Raw genomic sequence first — 25,317 nt, 5'->3', positions numbered from 1 at the left:
TTCCGATCGTTCGGTTTGTATGGCAGCTATATGCTATAGTAATCCGATCTGAACAATTTCTTCTGATATTACATTATTTCTATAAACAATAACTCATACCAAATTTCGTGAAGATATGTCGTCAAATGAGGAAGTTTCCCATAAAAGAACTTTTTTCCGATCGTTCAGTTTGTATGGCAGCTATATGTTTTAGTGTTCCGATATCGGCAGTTCCGACAAATAAGCAGCTCCATGAAAAGAAAATGACGTTTGCAAAATTTCAAAACGATATCTTAACAAGTAAGGAAGGGCTAAGTTCGGGTGTCACCGAACATTTTATACTCTCGCTTGATAAAGTGATAATCGAGATTTCATTATTCGTCATTTACATATTTTTCAAATACCGTATTTTTGTAAAGTTTTATTCCGCAATCATCATTGGTTCCTAATGTATATACTCGTATTATACAGAAAAGGCATCAGATGGAATTCAAAATAGCGTTATATTGGAAGAAGGCGCGGTTGTGAACCGATTTCACCCATATTTCGTACATGTCATCAGGGTGTTAAGAAAATATTATATACCGAATTTCATTGAAATCGGTTTAGTAGTTCCTGAGATATGGTTTTTGGTCCATAAGTGGGCGACGCCACGCCCATTTTCAATTAAAAAAAAAAAAGCTGGATGCAGCTTCCTTCTGCGATTTCTTCCGTAAAATTTAGTGTTTCTGACGTTTTTTGTTAGTCGGTTAACGCACTTTTAGTGATTTTCAATATAACCTTTGCATGGGAGGTGGGCGTGGTTATTATCCGATTTCTTCCATTTTTGAACTGTATAAGGAAATGCCTGAAGAAAACGACTCTGTAGAGTTTGGTTGACATAGCTATAGTATTTTCGAGAAATGTACAAAAAACTTAGTAGGGGGCGGGACCACGCCCACTTTTCCAAAAAAATTACGTCCAAATATGCCCCTCCCTAATGCGATCCTTTTGTGCCAAATTTCACTTTAATATATTTATTTATGGCTTAGTTATGAAACTTTATAGGTTTTCGGTTTCCGCCATTTTGTGGGCGTGGCAGTGGGCCGATTTTGCCCATCTTCGAACTTAACCTTCTTATGGAATCAAGGAATACGTGTACCAAGTTTCATCATGATATCTCAATTTTTACTCAAGTTACAGCTTGCACGGACGGACGGACAGACGGACGGACGGACAGAAGGGACGGACGGACAGACAGACATCCGGATTTCGACTCTACTCGTCACCCTGATCACTTTGGTATATATAACCCTATATCTGACTCTTTTAGTTTTAGGACTTACAAACAACCGTTATGTGAACAAAACTATAATACTCTCCTTAGCAACATTGTTGCGAGAGTATAAAAACTGAAGGACTAGTTCGTATATATACGGACAGACAGACGGACAGGCATGGCTACATCGACTCAGCTCGACATTCTGATCATTTAAGTATATATGTGCTTTATAGGGTCTCCGATACTTCTTTCTGGGTGTTACAAACTTCGTGACAAACTTAATATACCCTGTTCAGCGTATAATAACCAGAACGAAATCGACAAAGTCACATCAAACAGTATAAAACTATAGACACCACCCGTGTTTTTTGCCTCCTGTAAATATGGCAGATATCCATCTTAAACGAGTGCTGAAACAATACTGAGTCTAGCAATCACAAAACTACTTAAGAGAAGGTTTCATAAGAGCCGGCATCAAATTTGGACTAGCCGACACCGCCCACACTGAAGTGAAAATCCATACTTCGGAACATACTCGACCGATGTTAACCAAATTTGGTATATATCGGTAAATGTATCTGGCTAAAGCTTTGCATAAATAATGCCTTTGAAGAGTGTCATCTTATGTCTGAAAATTTTCCAAATCGAACCAAAACTATTCAAGCCTCTAAGTACCAAATGTGTGCACTCAGTGCGTATCGTTGACTTCTTACGGAAAATATCGGTCAACGTGTGAGATATATAATTGGAATTCAAAGAAAAATCTTCTCAGATAATAGTATGTCTGAATTTTATAAATTATTTAAATAGGATCTACAATTCCCTTAGCCCCACATATAGTTTATTTAATATTGGGTAGTCGAAAAAGCATTTTCGTATTTCTAATCAAACTTCAACTTTTACTTTTTTATATTTATAATGAACTTTAATGAACCAAATATATACCATTTTGGTCGACCACTTTTGTCCACTTTTCCGCTAGAGACATTATTCCATCAGTGTAAAACTTTTCTGATTTCTCGGCGGAAAACTGCGACAGGTAATTTTTACAGGCTTCTCTTGAACAACAAACGGTAATCCGATGGCGCAAAGTCAGGGCTATATGGGTATGCATCAAAACTTCCCAGCCAAGTTCTCCCAGTTTATGCCGAGTCATCAAAGATGTGTGTGGTCTAGCGTTGTCCTGATGGAAGACGAAGCCCTTTCTGGTGATCAGTTCAGGCCATTTTTTTCTTCCCACCAAACGCTCAACATAACCTTTCGAGACGTCAATCCTGGCTTTGCGACCATTTTTTGAGTTTCACCACTCTTGGACCAGTATCTTTTTTGCACATTAATGTCGTATTTGATCCACTTTTCGTCTCCTATTACCATTCGCTTCAGAAATGGTTCGATTTCATTTCGCTTCAGCAAAGAATCGCAAATGTTAATTCGGTCCAACAATTACATTGACAAAATACGAAAAGACTTTTTCGACTACCCAATATAAATATTGTCGAACTTCCAGGTAACTTTATACCGTGTATAACGTCCAATATTATACTATTTTACTAACAACAGTGCATCTTTATTAAATATAACTAACATCAGGATTTTCGAACATCCTGCTGATTTTACTCCGTAATGATTGACAATGGTATGTGAGGTTCCTTAATGAAACCCAGAGAGATTATTGTAAGATGCCCTTGTTTTAGTACGAAATCGTATCTTTCTAACGCCATATAGCTTAACCTGATCGGATAATACTACTAGTGGTATAGTAACCAGCCCGTATCGTGAGATAAATTTCCAAAGATTTTTACCATTTACTGTTATCGAATAGATATTATAGATTACTGGTATTAAAATATGCAGTCAAATCTATGCCACAAGCATATAACCATCGATATATTTTTGATAAAATTCATTGTGGCAAATAACAAAAATATCACCTGTCCGAGTTTGACAAGTGGTCAAATTCGTTTTTATTATTATTTAACAAAATTTATTGATTTCATGTGGTTTCTTTGATTTTTTGCTTTCATGGCAATTGAGAAATAATTTATTCAGTGTAGCTGTTGGGATGTGATAAATCTGGTGAAATTCAAATAAAAATCTGAAGGTCAGTAACTGTTTTATATTTATACCAAGAGCTTCATTGGTGTGTAAAGAATTTTGAAATATCCTGTATTTTAGTATTTACTTAGGTTCAGTACTCGTCTGAATATTATTCTGTAATGTTCTCTAATGTTCAGGGATTTGAAATTTAAAGTCCAGCATGACACTAATGTATGGGTGTTAAAACGAGCTTAAAATTATAAGAAAAATAATTACGATTTTCTTAATTAAACGAGAGATGTGATCTCGATCCTCGTTAGCAAGTAAAATTATATACTTGTATATATAGTAAATGTTTTGAAACAGTTTAATTGATTGGATAGTTAAGAATTTGCTTTTTTCATAACTGATGTCGCTTCTTTGTCCTAATGTCATCTCTTTATTGGGACTCATATTCAAACGCTAAAAAAGTCTTGAGTTTGATTAAAGCAGAATAGTTATATTGGTTAGATTGTTAAAGTTAGCAATAACTATGTACAACATTAAATTAATTGCAACCAGCAAATTCCAAATGCCACGCTACATTCGTATTTCTGCTGCGGCATACATTCGGAATTAAATTCCAATTTTAACTTTCTAACTTCGTTAATTGGAAATTCGGCATTTAGCTGCTCCACGGGAATAGTTTTTTGAATGAATCAATAAAAGTCACCAAAGTATCTTACAACAATTAATGCCACATGAGCTAAATCGAGTTTGATAAACTTTTCTACAGAAACTCTAACCAAATAACCGGTTTAACAAAAGGCTATATACATATATACTCTTGCAATGATCAACGCAGGCGAAGCCGTTAGCAAAACTTTACATATTGCTTTGTAAATGTTTTAAGGCCAACCAAAGTTTGAAATCTTATATTACGTATTTGGGATATAATTCGAAAATAATGATATTAGTTATATCGGGAGAAGGGCAAGTTTTCACCTGATTTTAAGCACTGAATTTCAATTATATATCTCACATATTGACCGGTATTTGTGCTAAAAAGTCAGCCACGGCACTGGCATTCACATTTTCGGTATATGAGGGCTTCAACAGTTATATTCCGATTTTGACAATTTTTGTTTTAGTTGCACTATTCGGGCAAAATTTTCCAAGCCTTTATGTGGGGAGTGGGTGGGGTTATAATCCGAATTCACCTATTTTCACAAAGTGTGTAAGGATGTTAGAAGGATTTGTCTTTAGTAATTTGCGTTATTATAGCTTGAATGGTTTTAGAGATATGTACAATAAATTTATTACACGGCGGAACCATTCCCACTTAAACAAAAAAATTAGCCATAGATGCTCAACCCTAATGCATTCCTTTGTTCTAAATAACAGCTATTTTAACTTTTGAAGTTTAGTCATTGCACTTTATATGTTTCGATTAATGGTTTTGCCGGCAATAGTCCAATTCCGTATTATAGAAGGAATATAACTAACATCAGGATTTTCGTATTATAGAAGGACGGAATTGGACTATTAAACAAACCAAGGTTCCTCAAGATAACTTAATTTTTACTCAAGTTATCGTCTACACGGATGAGCGGATGGACCGACAGCCAACTCGTGTTGTCATCCTGATATCTGTCTCTAGCAGTTTCGCGTAGTACAAACAACCGTTAGGTGAACAAAACTAGTATACTCCAAGAGCACAAAACTAACAGAGATATCTTAACATAACTAAGAAGTTGAAACAGGTAGAACAGGCAGTTCCCGTTATGTAAACCTAACTGCCGTTACAACCAACGCTTTATAAGGTAAGTCCATATATTTACCTAGTCGCTACATGGTACATATCTACTTACTTGTCCTTCATTTTACATTTGTGTATGACTTCATTCATCCAGTCGGTATAATTTGAAGCACCGTATATTTATTTTTCCTACTTAAATATTTAATGCCATTGCGAAGTGTGCAAACAGAGGTGATATTTACTTGCTTAAATATTTATTTTAAATAAGCACGGCAACAATGACTGCACTTTATGGCGGCGGGGAGCAGAATACGAGTATAAATGTTGCCGTGTTAAATGAGGCGTCACAAATTTATTTACATTCGATTTAAGTGGGAAATGGGTGCCCGTCAAGTAAACATCATGTGAAGAACAGAAAGGGGGGTTATTTTGAAAGAGTCACGTCTGCAGTTTATTCACTTTATGATTTAGTTTTACTGTTGTATACATACAGATACATAAGACATACATATATGTATGTATTTTAGCATTGAGTTTCATTTCAATTTAAAATCTTCATTAAATGTTAAAATTTTGTTCCGCGTGTCTAACTCTATATGCAAAGAGATATGTTGTTGTTGTAATTCTCAGCATACTCTTATACTTAGCAAAAGACAATCCAACACATTATGTTAGAAGAATTTTACTTCCCACGCCCACAAAGTGCCACATTTGGATTTTCTTTATTTTCACTATCACTGTCAAGTATTAGAGAACAGTTCTGCAAAGTTACAAGCTCTTAGATTTTTAATTAAAGACAGGGTAATGGAAAATAAAACACCTGAATAATTGTATAGGAGATATATGTTATAGTCGTCCAATGTAGTCGATACCTACAAATGACCAATAGAATGTGGGTATGCGCCTATGTATTAAATTTCTTTCGTATATTTCAAAACCTAATGAACATTTTTATAATCCCTAAAAGATAAACTTCACCTTGAAAATCGCTGGTTCGAAACCGCTTTTCAAAGTTGTTCCGCATATGCGATTTCTTAGGAAAAAATTTAAAACAAATTGTTTATGCCCAAAAGCCAAATTTTTTAGTAGTACACACTTAATACGAAATATTCGAAATATAAGTAACTTGAAGTTTAATTTTCCGTTATCTAAAGCCTTTTACGTCTACATATCATCATCAGCACAAATTTGAGGTGGACCATGTCAATACAAATTTTTCACATCGACGAGTAAAATGGATACGTTGTTTAAGACGGTAGCACATATCAAACTCGAATCAGATGGATGAAGTATTTTTGAATTGAGCTCACCTAAATGAGGGTACCATTGCACCCAAATCAATTAGTCGACGTACATATACCTATAGCGAAAATTTTTTACAGGATGAACGCAAGATTTAAATTTGCAGCCATTTCAATTTACATATCTCTTCACATTTGAAGGAGTTCAAATAATATTTTTCAAACTGCGGCCGCCAATTTCTTCTATCCTGTAACACTCCATTTTTACTAAGCCTAAACTGTCAGCTATAAATGGCAAAATTAAATCTTGGGTTAGTTTTAGAACACCCTTTATATTATGCATATTTTTCTGCTTTATTTTACACGAAATATCAGCGTTCATACTATATACATAGTATGTATGGGCATTTATTTTGACATAAGTGGGAAGTCAAATATAATTATATTGTAATTTTGCACAAATATAAAGGTGTAAGAGTATTTTCTAGCTTTTTGAGCTGCTTTTATTATATCAAATTCCATGTTGAGCTGTCACATCAACCGAATTCAATTTCTGCCATACTTCACTAAACTCAAATAATCGTGTCTGCCGGAAATTGTTTAATATTAAATTTATTATTCACATAATAAGCAGTTACAAAAACATTAAAACATTAGACATAATCTATTTTTTCATATGGATGATACATATGTATATGAAATCGAAGTTGCAAAACTCTTCGAAAAAATTTTCACTTCACGGTATAATTGTATATAACAGTGAAATTCAAGGAGCATGGATACCATCAACGCTTTTAATTTTGAAAAGCTTCAATAATATAATTTAGGCTACCAGCGCAAAAGTGGTGATCAGAAGTAATAACAATTTCCTTGATTTTTTTTATTTTTTTCTTTTGTAAACATTGTATTATTAATTATTTTGTTTTTGATTTAATAGAAGTAAGGACGGGTAAGTTCGTGTGCAACCGAATAAATTATAATCTTGCATCAGAGCAATCAGAGCATCGAAATCCAAACAATTATATAGGTATATTAGGGTGTCCCTTATATGGAAGAAAAAAATTTAAATATCGAAACGCATACTTTCTTTTTAAGCTACCCAGACTTACTTAAATACAAAATTTCATCTTCCTACGTCAACGTTAACCCGTGTCGACAGACTAAAGATCTTGAAAATGGGTCGTTTTAACCCTTTCCGTTATGTAGCTAAATCAATTGAAATAGTAAATTTTTTATGAAATATTTATTTTATTATACAAGTACAATCTGGATTATTTCTATACTCCTGAACACAGAGTAGAAAATTGTTTCTCTTTTCTTTTGCAGGGATCAAACCATGAAAATCTTGTATCATTAACTGCCGTTAAAGAAAGCACTTTCCTTTTCGCCTCTGGATAGGCAACATCTTCATTCCATGTAGAGACGGGGCTCTGGATAAAAATTTTAGAAATTTTAAATCGAGAAAATAAAATTGTGCTCTTGGAAAACACAAAACCACTTAATTATTTTCCCACAACAATAAAGGGACTAGTTCGTATATATACAGACGGACAGACAGACATGGTTAAATCGACTCAGCTCAACATACTGATCATTTATATATATATACTTTATAGGGTCTCCGACGCTTCCTTCTGGGTGTTACAAACTTCGTGACAAACTTAATATACCCTGTTCAGGGTATAAAAATAGTACTATTTAATAAACATACAATAAATTCACAATATACAATAATTAGTATTTCTTGTAATCCTACTTAATATACAAATTATCAGCCACATCTTCTTTAGATGGAATATATCTCTTCCCATAATCATGCAAACTCTCTCTTTGGAAATTCACTACTAAATTTGTCTTGGTTTATTCATTAACTTCATCATCAAAGAGTGACAAAACTACAATTTCTTCTGCCATGTACCAAAGATGTTGACTAAACTTGCTCAGGGCAAATGAAGATCAATTTGTCTACGGCTTCATATTCCTTAAGCCTCTTTAAAACGCACAAATATTAATTTGGTGTCTTCACCGCCAGACTACATCCAAGCCATGGCACTAATTTTAACTGAGATTGTAACAAATATATCTTTAAAGAGTAAATAGCTGTAGCCATCCACCTTGCTTGATGCATCGCCCCAGAGGTCTAATTTTAATTTTTTTCACTGTCTTCTCCTAAGAAAATAATAGATAGTTCAATAATCTAAAGATCTATCTAAAGATGCAACTAACTTAGGCGTGATACAGTTTTTACTTCCTCATTTTGTACTTACCATTTGGCTTCCTCAAGGCTTTCATCAGAGCTGGTAAGTTGATCTTGATAACCTTGCATTTAAATAGAATCTTGCGCAGTAACAGATGACGATAAACCTCCGAATCACATTTATTGACACCTTTTTTTATCTTCATTTAATTTCCATTATCTTGCGATTTCTTCTTTTTCGGTTATCTTTTTCTTTATACCCGCTAAACACCCTGGACGCCATGGTTTTGTTTGTTTTTGTAAAAATATCTTATTCTCTTCTCTTCAGGGGTTACTCTCATGTGAACGCATACATTTTACCACTTTTTAGGAAAATGTTTTTTATGCAACAGTAAAATTCAATAATATTAATTTCTTAATATATTTTTATTTGTATTTTAAAATGTGCCAAAAAAATTTTTTTTTTTTACAATATTAATATATATTTTTTTTAATCAAAGTAGTCCCCGACAAAAAAAAGTATTTCACTGGTCATGGTGATAGCTTGAATTAAAAAAAATCGAATGGATTATTATTCAGTAGTTCTGCAGCTATCGTCCTTACCAAATATAATCCATTTCATAAAAAAAATGTCAAACTTCAAAAAAAAAGTCACGAAAATCTTGTTTTTTTCGTTAAAAATCGTTTAAAACAAATATAAAAATATTTTCGAAAATAAACAATTCTGGTAGGGACGATAAGTATAAATGAGCAGAAGAACATATGTAAATTTTAAAGCAATCGGTTGAATACTTTTTTTTAGGACCATGACAGTTTCAGAAAATGATGATTCGCGAAAAATGCGTTTAGAAACGTAGCAGCTGCAGACTTGTCATTGCGCCTGGTAGACAGTCGCTTACGACACGTCGGCGACTATGAGCTGTAACTTATCAAATACTATGAATTGCGGTCTGAATTTTTCACAGCATGTTTTCAATAGGTTTTACTGTCAAAATATAAAAAAAAAATCGAGTTTTCGAAGTGATTACAAGAAGAGAATACCCCCTTCAGTATTAATCAGTTCCAAAGTATCAGCTTGTACTATATCAAATAAATTATCTAAATTGTTCTTAAAATGCTCCTAACTGGGATTGTAAATATCTTGTATATTTTTAGAATTTTTCCAACAGAGAAAACACATTTTTTATTGTTTCTTATTTCTACTGTCATCTTTTAAATGTTCGTGTTAATCGCGAGAATAATTGAGAACAAATGACGAAAGCCGTGAATACCCACCGCTCCTACCGCGCAACATGTATAAACACGATTCGATGCAAATCGCACTCCAAGTGAGGTAAAAATGTATTTCCCATCGTTTTAAGGGTAAATGAACCAAATTAAGGCCTATGCGATAAAAATTTAAAACTTTAAAAAATAAGGGACCCCCTAATTTATATACATATATGTATATATGAATATACTACATATACTTCCCATGCCACATGTGCAAAATAGGCGAAATTGAACTACAACCACGCCTACTTTCCATATAACACAATTTTAAGTTCCATTTGATTATTTCACTTTCCAGTACATAAATCAAGAATTAATTAATATAACGAAATAAAGTTTCGCAGTAATAATTCCCTTAAAGTATGGCATCTGTTGACCGAAAATCCAACCAAAACTCTTTAAGACCCTAAGTCCCGAATACCCCAGTATCTATAGTTGACTTGTGACCGAAAATATCGCTAGTTGTCATGCTATACCTTTTTGGAAAGCTCATTTCACGCGCTAACATGTGTTTGATGGATGTCGTTTCTTTTAAGTCGTTCGTGAGTTATAGCGTCACAAACATGGAGCAAAATAAAGAAAAAGTACGGCATATTTTACAGTACTACTACGATAAAGGCAAAAATGCATCTCAAGCCGCCAATAAAATTTGTGCAGTTTATGGACCCGATACAGTTTCCGTTACCATCGCACAACGATGGTTTCAACGTTTTCGTTCTGGTGTAGAGGTGGTCGAAGATGCGCCACGCTCCGGAAGGCCTGTCGTCGAAAATTGACCGGCATAGTAACAGCCGTAGCATCGGTCAAGAGCTGGGCATGAGTCATCAAAAATTCATTTCAATTTCAATAAAAAAAAAAATTCAATAAAAATACCGCAAGACTTTTTTGACAACCCATTATAAAGATTTTCGAACTTGGAGGGACTTTATGCTGATACATCAGCCAATATTTCAGTTATCTTAATGAAATTGGGAGAAGGTGTTTTAATCATAACAGTTTACCTTCGTGCCTAAAATGGATACATTTGAGCGAAAACTTGACCTACCCACCTTATAACCCTTACCAGAATTTTCGAACAGCCGGCTACATCTCGCTTTAATTCTTGCAAGTTGCAAGAGTACAAAATGTTCGGTTGCATCCGAACTTAGACCTTTCTTACTTGTTTTAAATATTTTTAAAGCTTAACCTTTAATAATGTTATGGCCTTTAGAAGATTTCAATAATTTCCGTAGATACTATATATCTGACTTATTGACTCGACATCTGGACCGCTTGGGGCGCTTGGCACTGGACGTTATTTCAGCCGAAACATTCCGATACTAATATCGGATATTTCATGGTTTTTACGACCCACTTAACCAATTTTCTCAACATGTGAAGCTTCTCTATATATGTCACTATCGTACTAACTATAATTTATGTATAAGAACAATGTCTTAATATTTTTCAACCGACTGACTATGTCAATTCTATTGATTTTTCAATTAGCTCTAATTACTTTGAGCAATCAAACTAAAGTATTCAAATCGGTTTCACTGATGTCACTACTATGTCCAAAGAACTCTAGCGTGAATACTTAGGTTTAATAGAGGCTTAGATTGATTAAAACGATATTATTAAAAGATAGGTAAATATAAGTCGATATAAAGTTGCGCTGGAAAGAAATTTGTAGTATGCGGACACAACAAGAACCAACTTGAAGACTTCGAATAAGACAAAATTATTAAACAGCCAATCTTTCATTCCACTATACTAAGATTAAATATTAATAAACCCATCTTAACGGCTTTCTTGGACATGAGAAAACTGACTTTTTGAGGTTCGCTAAACTGGATCAAAATTGTATGTATGTCGCCTATTTGACAAAAGTGTTGAGTTCCGAACTCATCAATAAATTCTCAATAAACTTCTCTAAAGACAGGTTAGATATCTTAAAAAAAAAAATAAGTGAGTATGATAACATTAGCAAAAACCTTACCATCAAAACTATGTACTCAATAGATTGCTGTTTTCCTAGTAGCTTCGATTGGACAAATTGTTTGCGAATTTTATATTGAAGTCGATTGGGTGAGAATTGTGTTACAATTTCAACACTTTTGTAGTGTTCACAGCATGGTAGCAGAGTTTGGTCGGTACCTGGATCAAGCGCTCGCTTATGCCGATTCGCCAATGTCGCCATAACAATGCAGTTATCCTTACGCCGTTAACACACACATACATTCAGTTTCATAAATGTGAAGAGGCTACACAATTGTGGTCGCTTTTGTACGGGCTTTCGCTCTATAGCTCCTGGCGCAATTTTGTACATTCGAGTTGTCCAACAAAACACACAGCTGAGTCCACATGCATACGTCGATATGTTGGGGCGAGTTCTACAAATACATATGTACACAAACGATTATAAAAGTGTTTTCTCCATAATAGCGTATGCTTGAGTGCTTCAGTTCCACACGGCTTCGGGTTTTTGGGTACGAATACACTTGTTTGTACATGTTGCCTTGTTTTCGAGTCAGTATACACTATCAAGCAGTTATACAGGGTGCCTCTTTAGTGACATGGAATATCTTAGAGAAATAGCAGTCAAAGTAAAGGGAAGTGTTTTACACTTATCACTTACTCGTATCAAACAAATACTTACACCGGAAAAACCAGTTGAAATAGTGGGAATGTATTTCCAAAACTTCCGTTGTCGGTAGGTAGACCAAACTGAAGGCTGTACAATTTAGTAGTAAAGCCAAATTATTAAAAGTTTTACACCTCCAAAAACACCCTTTATATATATAAATGTTTCTGTATTTGTAAATTTTGCTTTAAGTCTGTTGCTATTTCTGCAATAATTGCAGCACTCGGACTCATCTGAAGCACGTTGTTGACACTGTTATTGTTACTATTTTATTTTTAACTTTTTTATATGAAGGCATGTGCGGTTTTCGGTTATCCATTGTGATTTGTGTTTGCAACATTTCGCGTCTGGTGTTGAACTATTTCAAACGCGGCGCTTAAGGGTTGCAGCGTCGCAGTGGGGATTTTATGGCCAAAGATGCGCATGTCGATTCTATTTTTAGAAATGCACGATTTAAATTATTCCGCGGAACAGAAATGGAATTTTTGAGTTCTTTTTATGTATTTATATATTAAAGTAATCGGACTGGCAAGAATAGCAGAATTGTCAAAAGTATATATATATATATGATTTGTTAATAGAGTTATTATTGGGGCGATCTTGTCACTTTTATGCACTACTACTATTATTAGAGCGAAACGCTCTCTTAATTTCTTTAAGATGTCTCACATATAGGCCAATATATGCGGTGCAACGGAAACAGTAAGTTGGAAAATCTTAATCGTCATGAATATGGATTTTTAAATATTGAACATTGTTGTCCATTTGTTGCATCACGACATATAATTTCCAGAAAAACATGTTCTTTAACATTCAGTTAGGTATCTGACAGATTGATCGGTATTTTCGATAAAGGATTAGCCATAGAGTCGGAATATGGGTGCTTGAAAAGTTAGTGCGAATTTCGCTTATTTTCGGAGGAGAGATCGCATACATTAAACACGCTTTGTATGCAAAGTTCTGTATCGACATTGGACCCGATTTATGTACTGTAAAGTGAAAGAAAGTGGCGTACGCCGATGACATCGACATCATTGACCAAAACAACCGCGCAATTAACTGCTTTCTTCAGAATGGATAAGGAAGCAAATCAAATGGGTCTGGTGGTGAACGAGGGCAAGACGAAATATATCCAGTCATCGTAACTTGGCTCCCACGTCACTGTTGACAGTCATAACGAAGTCGTAGGTAATTGGGTCTATCTTGGAACCGGTATTAACACCAACAACAACGTCAGCCAAGAAATCCAATGCAGAATAACTCCTGCTTACAGGTGCTACTTCGGCTTGAGTACGAAGTTGAGAAATAATGTCCTCTCTTGACGAGCAAATACCAAATTCTACAAGTCACTCACCACCTCCGTCCTGCTATATCTTGCAGAGGCATGGACGATGACAACATCTGATGAATCGACGTTACGAGTTTTCGAGAGAAACGTTCCTTTCCACATTGGCAACGGTAAATACCGCAGCCGATGGAGCTATGAGCTGTACGGGATATACGACGACATTGACATAGTTCAGCGAATTAAAAGACAGCGGCTAAGCTGACTAGGTCATGTTGTCCGGATGGACGAAAACACTCCAGCTCTGAAAGTATTCAACGCAGTACCCGCCGGTGAAAGCAGAGGAATAGGAAGAGCTCCACTTCGTTGAAAAGACCAGGTGGAGAAGAATCTGGCTACATTTGAAATCTCGAATTGGACCCAAGCAGCGAAAACGAAGAGCGACCGGCGCGCAGTTGTAAACTCAGATATAACCACCTAAGCAGTGTCTACGCTAATAAAGAGGAAGAAATAAATGGTGGTTAGACAGAGTTCTAAATCGATGTAGCTAACTTGTACTAAACATTATTACTTACTTACCATTTACTAACCCATTACAATTATTCCGGTTTCATTATTTGGCTTTATCCTGGACAGATTCTAAAAAAAAATGCCAAAGCATTATAAACCACATCCACACTTCTTTTGCAAGGCATTCTTACTGAGCATGTCTGAAATTTCGCCACATTGTATTCCTTCATCGTAATGACTCCTTTGATTTGCTTCCTTTGCTTACTTAGTCGCACTTTCGCCAACAGCGCGGCGCTCATCCGTCAAAGCGGCGGAAAACGGAAATTAATTTGCTGTGCGGCTGGTGCGAAGTCAAGGCTTCACAAACCTTTTCAATTTCTTTTCATTGTCATAATGAATGCCTTTTCAGGTGTTATCGTCAAATGCTAAAAAGGATAAAGTCAAATGCTAAAAAAATTTATAAATTTATTGGAAACAGAAAACGAAGAAGGAGAGTAGTAATAAAATTTATGGATTTTAAATATTCTCAAAATATTTTATTCAGACTAATAAATACATGCATGCATTAAAATAGTTATGTTTTTCCCTCACTGCAGATACCACGAATGTTGCTGTAAGCTGCTTGTTGCGCCAACTGTCCTTCAGTGTCGCAATTGCTTGTCAAGAGTACACTCAGTATATGACACCCTGAGCACACAATAGTAAAATTTTAAATGACAAGTATTTGCAAGAAAATCCTACCGCTCACATCACCATCATATCGCCCGAGTAATGCCAAAGCCACGACAAAAACGTCACTGGCATTGGCTGAAAACGGGCCAATTATACCGTCTCACACTTATTGTGACATCAATATGTATACCACTTTGCAGCAGTGCTTCCGGCACGACGAGCTACTTAACCACTGAGATATATAACACTCCTAAGAGCAACAACAACAGCACCAGAAGCCAACTGCATACACCAAGGAAACAAAAAAGCCTTACAAAATCACAGGAGCTAGAACAACAGAACTTACAGGCAACCCAAATCAAACTAACCAACACGCACCAAAGCAAACATAAACTTAGTCTCCAACCAAACCACAGTCATGAAAGTGCGCCAACTGAACATGCTGTCTTGGCACAGACAAGAAACCGTCCCAACGTCGAGCTTAATTTGCCTACGCCTCCGCTTGAAACAAGTAGTGATGATGATGTGGCATACGGTACAAAAACAAAGGTGGAAAAGCATACGCATGTAGCATATGGTCTACAACAAACACCGACCCACCACGCCACACTCGTAAAAGTACAAAACGTAAGCGGCGGTATTCAGCCCGACACGCAGACTGTGGAGAAAATAAACTTTAGCCGCAGCTCGACGAGAATTTCAGCCAATTGGCCTCAAAACAATTTGAAGGTTAATCAAGTGTTTGAAAGTCAACGTCGCATGACGACAGCAGAAATTAGGCGCAACAGCCGGCGAATTGTTTTGCTTGGTCTATTCGAGCTTTCCAACCGACAGGGACAACGTTTAGATGGCTGGAGTGAATTGAGCGCGGCACAAATGGCCGTAGAACATATCAATAGCAAGAAAATTTTACCCGACTACACACTGGAGCTCTTGACTAACGACACACAGGTGAGTAAATCTACATAATGAGTAAATGTGAGTTTAACAGTTCGCTTATACTATGCAATGGAGTAGAACTACAACAATGAAATATCATAAAAGCAAATTTAGTAGTAGCAAAATTGGACAAAGCTTTTCAATACAGTTATTGTCTTCAAACTAATTTGCCTGATTTTCAAATAGTTATGCTTAATTATACCTATATGTTTTGCTGGTAAAATCTCCTTCCCCCGTACTGCAATCAGGATGTAAGTATTTAAAAATAAGTGCAAATAATTTGTTAGCAAATAGGATCCAAAAAGTTTAGATTTTGCTTACTTTAATCTAGGAAGAATTCACATATAACACACAAATATGCATATTTATTTAAATCGTAAAAACTTTGATCTATAATATTGAGAAGGATTTTGTTACCGCGCTATGTGAGGTGTGGTTGACCGCCAAGTTCTCGTGAATCGTAGAAATCTATTAAAAACTGCAAGAAGGCAGTGGAGTTCCAACCGATTCCCATTCTACTGATACCGCGGTTGAAACATAATCATCTTTACAATTACCTATACTTTTGCACTCGCCTGGTGTGCTATATTTATTAAAAAATATCTCGATGTCGTTGATAGTGAGATTATTCATTCATTACCTAACCTCGGGCGAAAAGCTTGAAACTAGTGCTGGTGGATAATTATCGACTATAGACTATTCCTAACCTTCTTTGTTCCCAAAACTTTACCCATCAACAAGAAACACTCTCCTTCAACGGCTTCTTCCCAATCCAAGTTTATCTTTTAGAAACATTCCTCTCATCTTCCGGTTATGTCAACGGGTAGTACATGCAGAATGGTATTGAGTTACATGGGTGCTTATGAACGTCGCACGCTGAACGCTCGCAAGTGTAAAGCTTTCCACCTTATAAAAATACCATAAAATATAACTAATTTTGTTGGCTTTTGTCCATTGCTTATCTTTATTAGCACAAAGCAATCGATTCCATTCCTGTTCTCTCTTCGATATAAGGCTTGGGCCAAAAATGCTTACCATTCTTACTTGCAATATATTCTCTATCGATAAAGTTAATTTTAATTTGTATAAAATTGATCATAAGTAAGTCATCTTAATGAAACTAGCTGTTTCACAAATAGGACACTAATTCATAGTGATCACTTTTAGGATAAGAGCAAAATATTATCCTTCTATTAGATTAGATTCAATGTAATGACTAAATATTTTTGTTTAATGGAAAGTCACAACGATTTTATGTTAAATAATAGTACTAAAGGGTCATCCATTTCCAGAATCCCTACCAAACCAAAGACTCTTCAAATTTAATGGGGAATATTTATTCGAAAGAACATTTTTTGGCCTTTATTTTTTTGAAGATTATCTCTTTCAAATTTTACCCGCGGCTAGGACACAATTGGTCTCTCTGTTGAGTCCATTCGAGCATTTCGACTGGTAACTGGCCAATGACACGCGTGATGTTTTGCTTCAATACCTGAATCAAAGCGGGATTGTTCGCATAGACTCAGACTTTACATATCTCCACAAAAAAAAGTGAAGTGTTGTGATATTATACGATCTTGGTGGCCAATCGACCGATTCAAAACGTGAAATTATCTGCTCACCGAAGTGTTCTCTCCATAAGTCCATTGACTGATGCGATTTATGGGAAGTGGCGCCCTATTGTTGAAACCAAATTGTACCTAAAATGGACCTCAACGCTGAACAAAATTTGGCTCGAAAACATCGGATCTTCTTGGAACTTTTCAAAAACGAAGCGATGTCACTTGGAAGGTCGAGCGGCTTCAGTTCTCGCACAAGCTGTACCATATTTTGTATGCTTCCAATTTAAGCTCTCAAGACGTTCCACGTCAGTCCGAGTTGTTGCGAACGGCACCGAATCGACCATCCACGGTCTTCGTGTACACTCTCGGTTACGGCTGCTATATTTTCTTCACTGTGTGCTGGACGTGGTCTATTCGGTCGATTATTATCCAATAATAATCAATGCTGGGTCTCATGATGGTCGATGTACGCTCAGTAGGCCGATTATGTTGACCATAAGTTGAGCGAAGCGCGCGATACACATTCTTTACAGAACGTAAATTTTCGTAATAAAGTTAAACGATTTGTAACCATTGTTCAGTCGTAAGTCTTACCTATTGAAAAAGTACCTGCATTGCCAAATTGATCATTACTATACTATCATGAATAGTAAATCCTGAAGAAATACAACGATTTTCTACAAATCAAACTGTATTGATACAAAATCTAACAAAATCAGTCAAGGTTAATATTAAAGCAATGCTAAAGCAAATATACTATACATATAACAAAAGCTTAAGAGGCTGTTATATATGAAAAATACTACGTACTACATAAAAAGAAATTAATATAATGGTTACAGGTATATGAAAGTATGTGGCGCAATTTTCTAAAAACACGTTATATATGTACGTATTTGCGCATAAATGCATGTATGCTCAAACATATCCCTATAAAGGAATTTCAAGAAATTAATGATCAAAATAAAAGTAGGCCAAAAAATATCGCTTTAAACAAAAATTTCTTGGCAGAAAATGAATCATTTAAAAGACAATGTGTCTTATATGGAAGAGATTTACTACAAGTATAGTTGGCTAACCAGTTGCACGTGAAGGTTATACTAGTTGTAAAATGGTTTCCAACTAGTACATTTTACTTCAGAAACATGTGCACGTATTACATATTTGTACGGGTAAGCTTAGCTTACATCAAACTTTTAATGGGCAAACCAAATTAAGCGCTTAATTATGAAATCGCTTAAATGCGCGTACTAGAAAATTGGGAAAGAGCGGTGATAAGTGAAGAAACTTTTGCGCAAGTAGATATGTCTGATGATGACACTGCTGTGAAAATATATGCACTCTTTAGATATTAAGAAGAATGTAATCATAATTGAAGAAAGAGTGTGAAAACGACAATTTTTGTTGTTAGCTTTTTTGTCAAAGTTTTTTTTTGTCTTAAGAATTAATATACTCGATTTATAGACTTGTTGATTGTGCTTAAGGAAACTAAATTGTATACTTAAATTTATACTTTTTATTAAATATTGAGATACCAACTTGCATTGTTTAAAACTTTTTATACCTCCAGTGTCTTTCAGGTTTTATAATTTAACTGAAATTCGTAGAATAAAAAATTTTAAATAGTTATTCTTATGGATCAGACCATGCAGAACATAAATTGATTCCGTTTTTCTGTAGACTCGAGTTTCAAAAGTTACTTTCAAGCAGTGTTTTCAGGTTAATTAAAATGATGATGAAGATGATATTATGGATTCATCGACATTCGCATACTTCATCTTTAAATCTATATTATTTGGAGCAATATGTATTTCACAAATTCCGAGAACTCTGTAACTCTAATTTGATCAAGATAGCATTATGGGTACTCGAATAATTTCCCCAATATTTAAAGCAGAGACATATTTTTTTTTAAATTGGATTTAATGCTTCGATACTAATACAAAAACAAATGATACCAAAGGTCGTATCTATGATCTAATTTGTTTCAATAAATTATGGCGGCAATGTAGGAAAGCTTAAAGGTGAGCAGCTCATGATACTAATAATAATATTTTAATTATTTCGGTATTCAAGAAGGTTTAGGTCACAATGAAGCGGTACGAAAATATTCTTATTTTAGTACTCTACAAACAACCAACCATAATATTAATATTATTTCAATGTTCGCGAGTGAGCTGATTCTATCTGGTAAAAAAGCAAGAGACTTTCAAAGGTTGCAAATATTTTGAACAGGACTGTGCACATTTTAGGGGAGGAAAATCACAGTCAAGCGACTTAAACGCACTTTGTACGTGCACAATTTGGCATTAATACTAGAATTTGTTGCGAGGTAAAGACAGGCAATACAACTTCTGCGCCAAACAACCTGTACATTTACATATATAAACATGTATGTACATATGTATACGTTTCTTGAAATTTCATTATTCAATGATTCTAGCGAATAGCGTACGCTCTAAGGAACTATAAATACACTCGCACGCAACAGCATCTCAACATACATATGTACATATGTATGTATGTACATATGTAGGCACATATATGTGTATAGCTACTGAAAGGAAAGCTCATTTCGAGTTTTAATGCACAAAACTATATAAAATATTCATGGGGACACAATGTAATATCCTGTTTAATAGCCTGAGCAAAATTTCTTTAACGAACTTTTAGCCGCTTTAAACTTGGCATGCTAAAACCATCTTCAGTTAAATAAACAAATACTTAAATATATGTACAATAAGTACGATGTATGATATAAATAATTTCTACGATACATACAATATGGGATATAGTATATTCCTAATTATACAACTTACAACTCACACCTCTCATAATTCTCTTTTCTTAAGTATCATAAGTACATGTACATATATGGATGTGTATGAATAATATATTGTATTTACTTTGGAATTCTCTGTCCGAATGCCTACCCGTCTGGCTTAGTGTGATCCCGGTGTTGGAGTTGATCGATTTTTTCATGCCATTTACACGCAACCTGACACACGTATGATTATGCTGCTGGGCTCCGCCTGCTCGGAGGTGACTGAAAGCTTAGCCAAAGTGGTGCCGCACTGGAGTATTGTGCAGGTAAGTAATCTTGCAGGCATTATAATATATTTATGTATGTATATAAGTAGTAGAGGTATCACTGAATTAACTGCTACTTAAATAACAGTGCACTCGAGGTTCAATTAATCTGAAAACTTATTTAATAAATTAAATGCGTACGAAAAGTTAAATTTTAAGCACAATAATTCTTTAATATAGAAGTGTATAAATATATAATGAAGTGAAATTAGTGAGAAATCATTAATTAAAGAATAACTTTCACAATGTCTGAAAAGTTTAAAAAAAAGTCCGAATTTTTTATGTAATTCCTAAAAATTGTTTATTAAATATTTGAAGCGGCTGCTTTATGATTTAATAAGTGATATAACAAAGGAGCGTCCTCAAATACCCGAGTTATCTTTTAGGAAATTTATTTTTTAGTTAGTTGGATAGTTAGTAAGTAAAATTGTTCAATATAGCTCACCCATCCTTTAGAAGGGTTATCAAAAATGCCAATGAAGTGTTTCAAAAGTAAAGACTTCGAATGCTAAACTCCTACAGTTATTACAGGTGCATTGTACAGATAAATTTCTCAGTTGGTTGGTTCTTTATTGACATTCAGTCATTGTCCACACAGGCCTATTTAAGCCCGAGGACTTAATAGAATCAAATAACACGTGGCGCAAAAATTATCTTCCGATGTTTTTTGGAAAAAAGTTTTTAAAAAAGTTTTTTTAAAAAATTAAAAACATTGATTCTGCTTGTGGATTATTTTTATTTGGTCTTTTAAATTTTTTTTACCTCAAGACGAGAATATGATATCATGTAAATGGTCGCCGCCACAGTTGATTGTCATTTGAGCCCTTTTTATGGCGGCTTCCATCACTTTGGCCAGAACTTCCGTCGATAGGTCCTCACATTCTTGACGGATATTGTCTTTAAGAGCTGCAAGAGTCTGAGGCTTGTTGACATAAGCCCGCGACTTAAAATAGCCTCACAAAAAGAAGTCTGGAGTGGTCAAATCAGGCTATCTTGATGGCCAGTGCAAATCGCCAAAACGGGAGATTAGGCGCCCGGGAAATGCATCCTTCAGCATTTCGGTTGTGGCACGCAGTGTAGCGTTACAATTGTTTATTTACGTGTATTTGGCATTGGTTTCTACAGAAATGTCAAAACAGAACTGATATTAGAGGTCAATTGCAAAATTTATAGCATCTTCTGATCATCTTTTCATTCCTCATTTCATCTTTTGCGCCACCCTGTATATGTGGCGAAGTCAAATTGTGCGCAGTGCAACTCTGACATAGCTTTCTGGTGTAAACCAACAAATTGCTGACCACGACGTGATCTACAATATTTTTTAACGTGAGCTTAAACGATAGCACTGAAGTAACCGATGGGGTAAGTATTGTGGTTGCCGCTTCTACAAATATTTTCTGTCCTCGGATCCTGCTCCCAACGATGTCTGACGATACTATCGAGGCATATTTTTACTCCCTCGATTTTTGGTTCGAGGCATCGCAAATTCTCAACGATTCCACTAAACTAAAAGACGACCACGTGTGTTGCATTAGCTCCGAGCTGAAATCGCCGCCGTGTCAAAGAAAGTCAATTTACTTTTGGGTAACGACCGCTCCAGTCGTCCCAAGGTCAACGAAACTTAGCTCGAGCATGTCCTACCTCAATGCAACTGTTTGCAGCAAACGGCTCACCTGTGTTTAGCTACGAGGAAGTCATCCTGAAGTTAGAGCTGAAACTTAGCAAAACTTAGCAGCTGCGCGGCCAGAATTGTTTATTAAAGTGGACATTTGTTGTCCTTCCTGCAGTAACTGAGCGAGTCCTGAAGCAAGGCTGAAGATCGTGGAAGCCATGCGGCGACTATAGAGCACTGCCGTTCCAGCAGGACTTTTCTGCAATCTTAGCTGGTAAAATAGTTTTTTCCAAGATTGACCTTCAGAAAGGCTTTCATCAGGACGCCGTTTGGACTATATGAGTTCATATGACGTTTGGTTTAAGAAACGCCCCTCAAACGTTCCAGCGACTAATGAACGAGGTGTTTCGAGGTTTAGAGTAAGTCTTCACGTACCTTGACGACGTTTGCATCGCATCAACGTCCATTGACGAGCATAAGGCACATATTCGTTTAGTCTTCAGTCGTTGGAGTGACTTCAACTTAAGCATCAACGTCTCAAAATCAAAGTTTGGATTTTCTGAGCTTGAATTCTTGGGACATTCATTCACGGAAGATAGGATCCACCCACTTCTTAGCCGTATAGAAGCTTTAACGCAGATCCCACTTCCGAGTGTTGTAAGAAACTTAAGCGTTTTTTAACCATCCTGAACTTTTATCGTCGATTCTTGCCAAACGCTCTGAAACGTTAAGGACCACTTTTTGCCATGAACCCAAGTAACGGAAAAAACGACAATATCACTCTTCATTTGACCGAAGCAACTAAACGCCACTTCGAAACCTGCCAATCTCAGTTAGCAAATTTCGCTATGATAACTCATCCGCTGCCCAATGCAGAACTATCACTTTGATCGTTGATGGTTCTTGCTTTTCGCTACACAAGGCGACATATCGACAAGTCAGGCAGTTCGACTTTATATCCAAGATTACTCCGATATACGTTAAAGGTGAAGAGAATGTCGCGGTTGATCTTTTTTCACGAATACAATCTCTGACCGCTGCTGCAATCAATTACGACGAGTTAGCCGAGAATCAAGTCGACGATGGAGAATTAAATTCGTATCTTAATGATATAATTTATCATTCTCTTAAGCTGAAGAAATTTGATTTACCATGTCCCTATGGGTCGCCTACGCCCATTTGTAACATCGAAGTTTCGCTCAGCATTCCTGCAAGCAATATACAATTTGTCGCATCCTGGCATACGTGCTACTGCAAAGATGCTGTATTAGGTTCAAACGGAATAAAATCATCCGACAGGATAAAAGTGTACAGCGCCGAGAGCTTCCCAGTCATTCGAGCACTTACACATCGACATAGTGAGCCCGTTTCCGTTATCGGAAGTTAACAGGTATTGCCTTACGATAATTGATAGATTCACCCAATGGCCAGACGCTTAACCAGTACCAAACATGACGGCACCGATAGTTTCTAAAGCCGTATGATGGTACCTCCCACAATGAAATGGCCTCGTTGAGCGATGACACCGCACATTAAAGTATTGGATTATGTGCCACAATACAGATCAGTGGACGTCCTATCTACCAATTATTTTATTGAGGTTAAGTGCAACCTTTAACGTAAGTGTGCCCAATTAGGCCTAATACCTAATCCCGTGCTATTTTGTTTACAAGTTTTTTAAATAAACAAAATAAGTCAATGCTACCCATCATTCAAAGGACAGTTATTTTAAATTGTTAAAAATATATTCAACTTTACATTTGAAAAATGTCAAACCATAAATCATTTTATTTCATATTAAATTCACATATGTTAGTTGGCTGGAAGCAGTTGCCTAGCCGGTGGTGATAATTAACAAGTTTTGTTGTGAAAAGTGCTAAGAGTTGTGTAAAAATTGTTTAAGACTGATATTATAATTGGGTAAGTGCATATATATACATATATACTAAAATATTTGTACATTATAGCATTTTTTACCGAAATATATGTTTTAATATGAATTTTATATAATAAACTCATAAAAATGTTAAATGCAAAGTTAGAACGGAATTTGGTACATTGAAATTTCACCTGTACCGATCTACGTGCTATGAAACGGAATTAGGAACATATAGCATATTTCGTTTTACTTTGTTTTGGGGTTGAAAATTGAGTTTTAATATATATTTAAATTCTTAGCTTAAAGTAAACTCAATAAATTGTTTAAAGATCAATTTCCGTCCTATCGGTTTTTGAGGAAAAAGCTTATTTTTTGCGTATGAAATTTCATAAATGAGCTTAAAATAAGCAAACACAATTCAGGGGCTTACTTTTCTAAAGCTATGTTATTGGATTAATAAGACTTTATTTGCGATGATTCTTCATTGGTGGAATTTAAATTAGTTAACAGTTTACATCAAATATTTCGGGAACTCCCTGCTTAATATTTATAAAAACATGTAGCACGAAAATAGGCTTCAGTTTATAATTTTGTGCCTAATTCCGTTCTATAGGCCGCAGTTGGGAACGGTGTGTTTCTAATTACGTTTCAATTTATTTTAACAGAAATTTGAGTGCCGCCATCATGCCAAAATATACACAGGAATCATTAAATTTAGCTCTTGAAGCAATAAAAAGCAATCGGATGACATGTTACAAGGCTTCAAAGGTATATCGTGCTCCGAAGCAAACTCTACTGGACAAAATTAAATACAAGTATTCAAAAGGCTGCCCAGGATCTCCAGCTGTGCTAACGACAGAAGAAGAAAGTTTTATTGTCAAATGGGTTTGTTATCTGGCGGTAATAAGCTTTCCAGTAACAAAATATCAACTTGTAAACTGCGTAACTAACTTGGTTAAGGAACTAAATTAAAAATAATTCCGAAGAATTTTTACAAAGTTTTGAGAAAAGGTTGCCGGCTGAAAAGCTTAAACTGTTTATTGAGTGCAGCGGAACTTGCAAGGGTGATGTTAAAGACGAAAACTTATTTTACTTTTGGAGAAGTGTTAAGAATGAGCAAACAAGCAGCTGCATTGCAAGTATTTCTATTTCCGATCTTAATATTACGAGTATTTTAGCTAACAACGACAGTTTATTGGATATCGAAAACATGAGTATTGATTTCATAGATTTCAATGAAGAATTAGTTAACAAACATAATGTGAGCAGCTCATCTCCATCTTGAGCCGTGAAGTCCAAGCAGCGTGAAGTAGTACATACATATATTGGACAGTATACCTTGCCCAGTAGCTCAAGCCATTAACTTCGAAGATATCCCAACAACTGTCAACCATCCACCAAGACCTCAGTTGCCCCCTAG

General features: G+C 35.5%; 1 protein-coding gene across 1 annotated transcript in view; it reads left to right on the top strand.

The window, feature by feature from the left end:
* Positions 1-25,317, top strand: part of LOC120768213 (gamma-aminobutyric acid type B receptor subunit 1) — a 46,722-nt gene that overhangs the window by 5,177 nt on the left and 16,228 nt on the right. Inside the window, exons 2-3 of the mRNA XM_040094783.1 lie at positions 14,740-15,766; positions 20,263-20,406. Coding sequence (XP_039950717.1) covers positions 14,915-15,766; positions 20,263-20,406 — 996 coding nt within the window. The 5' untranslated portion in view covers positions 14,740-14,914. The remainder of the gene's footprint in view (positions 1-14,739; positions 15,767-20,262; positions 20,407-25,317) is intronic.

This window comes from Bactrocera tryoni, chromosome 2, assembly GCF_016617805.1.
Source record: "Bactrocera tryoni isolate S06 chromosome 2, CSIRO_BtryS06_freeze2, whole genome shotgun sequence".
NCBI classification, from domain to species: domain Eukaryota; kingdom Metazoa; phylum Arthropoda; class Insecta; order Diptera; family Tephritidae; genus Bactrocera; species Bactrocera tryoni.
Note: the sequence above shows the minus strand (reverse complement) of the source record. Positions and strands in the feature narration are given on the sequence as shown.